This window comes from Palaemon carinicauda, chromosome 18, assembly GCF_036898095.1.
Source record: "Palaemon carinicauda isolate YSFRI2023 chromosome 18, ASM3689809v2, whole genome shotgun sequence".
NCBI classification, from domain to species: domain Eukaryota; kingdom Metazoa; phylum Arthropoda; class Malacostraca; order Decapoda; family Palaemonidae; genus Palaemon; species Palaemon carinicauda.
The window spans coordinates 88,279,481-88,289,322 of record NC_090742.1 but is presented as its reverse complement, the minus strand read 5'-3'; the positions used below and the strand labels follow the sequence as shown (position 1 = coordinate 88,289,322).

The 9,842-nt window shown below is 33.6% G+C and overlaps 1 protein-coding gene across 1 annotated transcript in view; it reads left to right on the top strand.

Annotated features, from left to right (window-relative positions):
- Positions 1-5,843, top strand: part of LOC137657406 (protein FAM200C-like) — an 11,659-nt gene extending 5,816 nt beyond the window's left edge. The window contains exon 3 of the mRNA XM_068391741.1: positions 4,868-5,843. Within this exon, the coding sequence (XP_068247842.1) occupies positions 4,868-5,843 (976 nt within the window). The remainder of the gene's footprint in view (positions 1-4,867) is intronic.
- The last annotated feature ends 3,999 nt before the right edge of the window (positions 5,844-9,842 follow it).

The window sequence follows — 9,842 nt, the reverse complement described above, 5'->3', positions numbered from 1 at the left end:
TACATACTTTGTTAAATTACTGTTCATTTCTTCTTAACTTGCATCCATTTCACCATGTAGCTGGGAGTACATATTTTGTATTGCTAAACTAAACTCAACAGTTTTTTCTCTAATTATTCATTCTTAGGATTTGTTTTTCACGTTCTTTACGTTTCTCCATTAGGGCTTCTCCATGTCCATGTCCTATGTTCCTTTTTATAAAAGAAAAGGGTGTTCATGATTAAAATATTGTTTTTCTCAGCAAATTCTACAAGCATGTCTCCTATATCATTACATGTGCCTATTCCAAATTTACCTACTGCCGATTTCCCTCTCTTCTTTCACCTACTTTAGCATTGAAATCACACAAAACAAATGAAATTGAGTCTTTTGTTTTTTTTTTCATAGAAAGTCTCTATTTCTTCCTTTGTATGGGATGTTGTTGGTGCATACGTTTGAATGATATTCGGTTTATACTTTTTCATATAATTTCATAGATAATCCTACAATTCTATCTTTAGTACTATAAAATTCTTCTATGTTACCTGCAAGATTGTTATTAATAAGGGAAATCACTCGAGTTTCTTTGCTCCTTTCATGTCCTTTGAAGCAAAATATATGGCCCTCTTTTAATTCTATATAGGATTCCCCAATTCTTCCAAGTTTACTCAGTCCTATTATATACCAATTTATTTATTTCTCCTTCTAGTAACACAGAAGGATCTTCTTTCCTAGACAGGGCTCCAATGTTGTAATTTACAAGGCTCATTTTGCAAAGGAGGCCTGTTCTAGTCCAGAGATTTTTAGCATCCCCTCCAGTGGGATGTAACTGGCCGGAAACCTTAGCAGCTGTTCCACTGCAACCAAGGACTGGGCCCCTAGATGGGGTTGTGTTATTCATGTCCTGGGGTTTGGCCAGTTTTCACGACATTACTGGCCCCTATGGATTGGTTATGGGGGGAGGGGAGATTTTGGTCTGATTGCTCAAAGTAAACCAACCTAGTTTGATTAGTCCTAACCATTATAGCTTTGCTGATCATGGTGATGCACAAAACCTTTCACTGTGTAAATGTATCTGTCCTTCTACCATGGTACTTCCCCTAATGTTGGGAAGTAACCGACATACAAAAACAAACAAAAGGGGATTATTCCCCCTTGTTCTTCCTAGCCTTATGATGGACTGTTCTAGTCTACCACAACCCACCCTCCCCTGTCTTCATATGCTGATTCCCCTACTGCTGCTACCTAAGCAGTTACCATGGTGATATTGGAACTCTGGCATGATCGCTCTCCATTTAATTTTTATTTCCAATATTCTCTTTTTGCCTCTCTCACATCTATCCTCCTATCACCTAAGGCTTTCTTCATTCCGTTCATCCACCCAAACCTTGGCCTTCCTTTTGCACTTCTTCCATCAACTCCTGTATGCATTAACATTTTGCATCCTCTACATATAGCCAAACAACCTCCACACATTCATATCCACTCTAACTGCAAATTCATTCTTCGCACCCGTTGTCACTCTTACTACTTCGTTCCTAACCCTATCTAATCGAGATACACCAGTCATACCCCCTTAGACACCTCATCATTCAATGTCTGTGTCTCAGCCATTTTCAATCACCATGACTCCGACTCATATACTAGAAAAAATCGATTTTAATGTTGTTAGGGTAAATAAGATATATTTTTCTTGTTTCCTTTTCTCACTGGGCTATTTTCCCTTTTGGAGCCCCTGGGCTTATAGCATCTTGCTTTTCAAATTAGGGTTCTAGCTTAGCAAGTAATAATAATAATAATAATAATAATAATAATAATAATAATAATAATAATAATAATAATAATAATAATAATACAAATTCCTCTTCATATTCATTCCTAATCTTCTATTTTTACCAATCCTTTTACTGCCCCCAATACTTTACATCCTTCATTCAGTCTCTAACGTACATCTTCCACTCCACCATATGCAGTAACAGCAGCACCCCAGTACTTAAACTGACGTACCTTTTCAGGTGGCTCCCCATTTAACATGCCATTGAATCAAGGATCATCCCCCTTTCCTTTTTCACCTCATAACCTTACTCTTACACACATTAACTCATAAATTCCTTCTCTCACACCAAGGCAGTATCATACGGAAACAACTGATTCATCACCCAGTTATGATCACTTCCATCTACTAGTTTCAATTGCCGACGAAGCAATCGAGCATTCGCCTCTCTTACAGCTCAAACAATAAACAAATTGAACAACATCACACATATATTATACAGTACATACATAAATTTATATGTATTCCTATATGTTTACTTGGGTTTGTAAATATAGGAAAGATTGACTATCGTCAACAAAAAGAAAATCAGCTAAAACTTCTTATATATATATATATATATATATATATATATATATATATATATATATATATATATATATATATATATATATATATATGGGATTTATATATATATATATATATATATATATATATATATATATATGTATATATATATATATATATATATATATATATATATATATATATATATATATATATATATATATATGGGATTTATATATATATATATATATATATATATATATATATATATATATATATATATACATTTATATATATATATATATATATATATATTTATATATATATATATATATATATATATATATATATATATATATATACTATATATATATATATATATATATATATATATGTATGTATATATGTGTGTGTGTGTATGTGTGTGTGTAGAAAACTCTAGCTCCAGGCCTTACAGATTTTGCAGTTCGAGGAAACCAAGATAAAAATCTTAGGTTCTGAGAACCCAATGCATCCATTCCCTCTCCCCCGCTATCTAATGATTTCATTCAGTAACAACAAAAAATAAACCTAATCTACTTTACCTTTCAATCTTTTTTACTGTACACATGGTAAACTATGTTTTTTATTTTTACTCATTCGCTTTTGATAATCACACTTCGCTTCCAAATGTGCAAGTATACGTTCACACAATTAGACATGTTTTATGATAATACGTGCATTACTAAGTGCATGATACAAAGAGTCCCAAATTTCTAATCGAGAGTAAATCCTTCCACGCCAGAGGAACGTCAAAGGACGAAGGTGAATCCCACATTGCAGCTGATGTACGAGACGAGGCGCTTTTTTGACCCGGTGTAAAGGATTCAAGCTACCCCCAGTTTCAAGCTACCCCCCGGTAACTTTAAACCGGTTTCAGATTACCGGGGAGGTAGTTTGAAACTGGTTTCAAGCTACCCCCCATGTTTTCAAGTTACCTCCTTCATCGAAATAGAAAATAATCTATTATGACAGTGCACATATGCATCATACATTTATTGCCGACTTCGCAGCAGTTGAAAAAAGTTTATTTTCGTATTTAAGAAAAAGAATTGTTTTCTTTTATCATCTCAAAAAGATGCCATTCTTGTGCTTCAGGTGCATGAGCTTTGCATGGCAATGTGCGTGGAGAAATTGATACAAAAGTCCACAACGAGATGTGTACTTTGTTGCTATACTCTGTCAAATTTACGAAGAAGTTTGAGATGTACTTAAAGACTAAAACACACATGCCATATTTCCGAAATTTTGTCTCGAAAATAAAGAGAAAAGGATGCAATTTTATGTTATGATTAATGCCATTACTTGAACTTTAATTCTACAAAAAAACTCAAATTCAACTTGTTATCGTTTTGTAACACTTTTTAGTCGTACTATAAAGAAACGACACACAAAATTGTCAATTTTTGGATATAGTTTCTCAAGTCAGCGATGGACATTCGTTAATCAGCTTTCGTCAGAATGTATCCCTTATTAAACCTCCTTGCCTAGCGGGCAGGTAATGGCAGGAACCACCTGCGACGAAAGTAGCTTGCTGCTTGCGCTGCACACCCAGATGTAGGGAGAGAGAGAGAGAGAGAGAGAGAGAGAGAGAGAGAGAGAGAGAGAGAGAGAGAGAGAGGAGAGAGAGAGAATTACAAACGCTGTAACAGAGATGCTTCAAAGATTATAGCCAATCAAGGGAGACACAAAAAGTACCATAAACTTTTCGTCAGCCAGAATGTAAGGTCATCCATCCCATACAGAGCAACAGTAGGGATACGATACTTATTATTATTATTATTATTATTATTATTATTATTATTATTATTATTATTATTATTATTATTATTATTATTATTATTATTATTAGCCAAGGTGCAACCCTACTGGAAAGGGAAACAAACAAGTAGAAAGAAATAAAGGAAAGATATAAAGAAATGTTTAAAGCAAACTGATAACAAGAAAATATAGTGAGCATGTTGATCTGCCAACAAAAATAATAGAATAACTATTGTAAGAGACAATATGACAAAAGAAAAAGAAACATTTTGGCTGTGGCCTACAGAGAAGAACTTTTTTTTTAATAGGTCGTCGATTCCCAAAGGAAATTACTACAAAAATTTAGTGAGGTGAGAAGGTATACTACGAAGTCGAGAATATGGCACCGTGTGTTTTTTGTCTTTAGATACACCTTGACCTTCGTAAATTTAACAGAGTATAATGTAGTCTTCCAAGATTGGCTTTTTCGTTTTCCGAAGCCCGTTTTAGGTACTTGGTGTTCACTACGTAGTCCAGTGGTTCTTAACCTGGGTTTGATCGAACCCCAGGGGTTCGGTGAGTCAGTTTCAGGGGTTCGGCGGTTTGGTTCACCCCACTCGTATGATTCGTGACGTCATGCTCTGCTTGGCCATCATTGGCTGTAGCTGATCACGCCACATCGCTTGGTCTTGATATCTGTGCTGGTTTCTGTTCGCTGGTGAAAGCCGGTGCACCACACATCATTGTTACGCATTGTGTTCTGCACAGGCATGCATTGGCAACAAAAACCTTGCCTTCAAAACTCGCAGAAGTATTAAAAATTGTAGTGGAATGTGTGAACTACGTGCGAAATAGTGCACTGAAGCACCGCATCTTCAGAGAGCTGTGTAATGAAATGGGCTCTGAATTCGAAGTACTTCTGTACCATTCAAACATTCACTGGTTATCCCGGGGAAAGGTGCTGAATCGTGTTTTTGCCATGCGTGTGGAATTAGCCATGTTTTTGCAAGAGCACCAACATTGTCATGCAGATTACTTCGAAAATTCTGAGTTCATTCTCATTTTGGCGTACATGGCCAATATCTTCGATGCTCTCAATCACCTCAATCAACAGATGCAAGGCGGTGGAGTCAACATCATCGAAGCGGAAGAAAATCTGAGGGCTTTTCAAAAAAAGCTACCGTTATGGAAACGACGAACGGAGAATGATAACTTTGCAAACTTTCCCCTGCTGGATGACTGTGTAAGTAAGATCGAAGACGTGTCCGGTATCGGAGACATTTCTGTACCCGGGGAACTGAAGCAAGCAATTGCCATGCACTTAGATGAGCTTGCAAAGTCTCTCGACGGATACTTCCCCACCAGAGAATCATATCCAGCATGGGTGAGACAGCCGTTCACGTTTAGTGTTGCGACCGCAGATGTCAACGATGAATACCTGGATAAAATCATTGAACTGCAGCAGAGCCAGGTTCAACAGCAACTCTTCAGAACAACAACGCTGTCAACGTTTTGGTGTCACCAAATCGCAGCGTACCCTCTTACTGCTAAGAAAGCCCTGGAGATGCTCATACCGTTTGTTACAACATATCTTTGTGAGCAGTCCTTTTCGATGATGGTAGACATAAAAACGAAGAAAAGGAACAGACTTTGTTGCGGAAATGATATGAGAGTGGCGCTTGCCAAGGTGAAGCCACGCATTTCTGAAATTGTCTCTGAGAGGCAACAGCAAAAGTCACATTGATTTGCAGTAAGTATTCATTATGTTATTGTTTTTGTGTGAAATTCATGTTTTGTTGGTTTTGTTCTTTGAACACAGTGATTTTGTGTGCAAATGATGCATGGTACAGTTTGTGAACTAATACAGTTTATAGTTATATACATGTTTTTAATTTGAAGAAAAAAAGCACATTTTATTTTTCCAACTACGAAGGGTTTGATGAATGCATGTACGGAACTTGTGGGGTTCAGTACCTCCAAAAAGGTTAAGAACCACTGACGTAGTCATAGATGATATCGAGGTTGTCCGATTTCCGTTCAGCAGCCATACTGACGACTTTTTGGACAAGTGAGGCTGTGATCGGGTTAACTTGGGTTTATATACATTCCAACACATAGAGCAAAGGCTTACTACCGCGTACAAGATAATCAGATAAAAAACGGGATTTTATTTACGGCCCAAGGACGAAGAAGGGTCATTGTAACTATCGTCCTCTTTATGGTCATGCAAATGAATTAAGGAACGCTAGACTTATATACACTGGTATTAAACATCATGCAAATTTAGTCACTGAATGTGTCTTAAGTTTGTTTTGAAAAAAAAAAAAAAAAAAAAAAAAACATACATGATGGCCGTATCGACCGTGCTTATATCACTGTAAGAGTATAATAATCGCAAAAAAGAACTAAGACAATAAACGGGTAAATACATGACATCAATAAATTCTACAAATAGAGGAAACCGTACATGCATAGACATGTAACCTAAAAATTCTGTGTTGACCTTGATCAAAAGCAATTGATTGATATTTATAAATTATGAGATACTACACAAAAACGAGGGGGGTAGTTTGAAACCAGGGGGGTAGCTTGAAACCAGCTTCAAATTACCCCCGGGGGTAGCTTGAAACCGGTTTCAAACTACCGGGGGGTAAGATTTGGAGGGGGTAATTTGAAACCGGTACACCGGGTCACGGAAGGGGATGATTCCCTTGATTTACTGCGCTATACTTGATAGAGATTTATTTCTCTAAAATAACCAGAAGAAAGAAATTATAGCTAAAGTTTTGTTCTTTTTCATTAATACTTTGTTGCCTATCATGTTATTAATGACGGGTCATCAACTAAATGAATATGATCTCATAATTCTATTACATTTAGGTTACGAAAACACACAAAATTTACAAGAAAGATGATGCAGAGTTGAAGGGGTGTAGAAGAGCTTAATATCCTGAAAAGTGATGATTGAATGGGTAAGGAGAATGAAGAGCGTGTCAGCTTCAACAAGTTATTGGTGAACTCTCATAGAGACACATGAAGAAGCTGATGAAGTGAATTAGTTCTGCTATCGAACTTCATCAAGGATTTAAGATACGAGAGCGGTATTACCTTCTTGCTGATTTATCCAGAACAACACCCCATTTTTAGATAACCTATTCACGATTGAATAGTACAAATGTTTACAGACGTAAACACACACAGATACACATTGGGCTTATAGTATCCTGCTTTTTCAGCTAGGGTTGTAGCTTAGCTAATGATAATAATAATAATAATAATAATAATAATAATAATAATAATAATAATAATAATAATAATAATAATAATAATAATAATTATAATAATAATAATAATAATAATAATAATAAAAAAAATATTAATAATAATGATAATAATAAAAATAATAATAATAATAATAATGATGATAATAATAAATATTTATAATAATATATATATATATATAAATATATATATATATATATATATATATATATATATATATATATATATATATATACGTACATACTATACATCATATATATATATATATATATATATATATATATATATATATATATTTATATATATATATATAAATATATATATATATATATATATATATATATATATATATATATATGTGTGTGTGTGTGTGTGTGTGTATATGTGTGTGTATATATGTATATTTACATATATGTATATGTATATATATATATATATATATATATATATATATATATATATATATATATATATATACATATATAGATGGATAGATAGATAGTTAGATAGAGAGATAGATAGATAAATAGATCGATATATGTATATATAGATAGATATACATATGTGTGTATATATTTACAATATATATATATATATATATATATATATATATATATATATATATATATATATATATATATATATATATATATATATATATATATATATGTGTGTGTGTGTGTGTGTGTGTGTGTGGTGTGTGTGAGTGTGTATGTGTGTCTGTATGTGTGCGGTATGTGAGTAAGAATATGTGTAGTAAATTGAAATTGAAAGAAAAATGTCTAAAACCAAAAACAGGGAAGCAATTCAAGAAATTAGTTGAGAATAAGAAACCTATGTAGAATTAGTCGGTATGAATCACACTCTCATGTTAAGACGAAATTACAGAGAATGGGATTACCTCATCTTAAATCAAGAGGCAAATTTATAGTTAAGTGTTAAACATGAGGTTGGACTCAAGATAAAAAGAAGGACAGAGATGATGAAAACGGTATATGCAATGGAAGATGAAACCTCATTGGAAGATGAAAGGATTAATGGGGTGGAATCATTTAAATATTTAGGAACTATGATCTCTAATACAGGATCATGAGAATATTAGTTTAATGAAAGATTGAAAAAAGCAAATCACACAATGGCTTGGTTAACTAAAATGTGGAAATCAAATTCTCTCTCTCTCTCTCTCTCTCTCTCTCTCTCTCTCTCTCTCTCTCTCTCTCTCTCTCTCTCTCTCTCTCTCTCTCTCTCTCTCTGTATATATATATATATATATATATATATATATATATATATATATATATATATATATATATATATATATATATATATATATATATATATATACATATATATGTACACACATATATATATATATATATATATATATATATATGTATATTTATATATATATATATATATATACATATATATATATATATATATATATATATATATATTTAATGTATGTATATATATATATATATATATATATATATATATATATATATACATACATACATTATATATATATATATATATATATATATATATATATATATATATATTCAAATTCATGATTTTTATTAATTTAAATATCAATAACAATGGCATTTAACAAAGAATTCTACCTTAGGAAATGTATGCTTATATCCACTGGAAATTCATTTATGATAACAATTATCTCTCTTGATAGCATGTTCAGTTAGAGTCCCTGCCTGCATGGTTTCGGCTGAGGCATGTGTTCGAATCTTTTCCCAGCCATAAGCTGTTATCATAAATGAATTTCCAGGGGATATACAACCCCAAAGTTAGAATTCGATGATAAATGCCATTACGGTGGCTTATGTGGTAACATCCCTTACTGGTGACCGCCAGACTGGGGTCAAGTCCCGCTCAACCTCGTTAGTTTCTTTGGTCTCCGCAACTTCACCATCCTTGTAAGCTAAGGATGGCAGTTTTGGGGAGGCTATAGGTATATCTGCTGAGTCATCAGCAGCCATTGCCTGACCCTCTTTGATTCTAGCTTGGGTGGAGAGGGGGCTTGGGCACTGATCATATGTGTATATGGTCAATCTCTAGGGCATTGTCCTGCTCGATAGGGCAATGTCAATGTCCCTTGCCCCTACCATTCATGAGCGGCCTTTAAACCTTTGAATGCCATTGTGAAGTCTATTTATATTAATTAAAATCACGAGTGTTAGTGATATATATTTATCGTAAATAACCTCGTGTTGTAAACTCACTAATCAGCTGTCATAGTGGCGATGGATTGATTTTAGGTGTGAGAACAGATTCCTGAATTCGACAGGAATATATACAGTAGACTTGTAATAAACTTATATCTCTCTTGATAACATGGTTGGTTAGAGTCCATACAAGCATTGTTTCGGCTGAGAGAAGCTGTTATTATAAATGAATTTCTAGTGAATATCCATTCAGAAAGGTAAAATTCGACATTGAA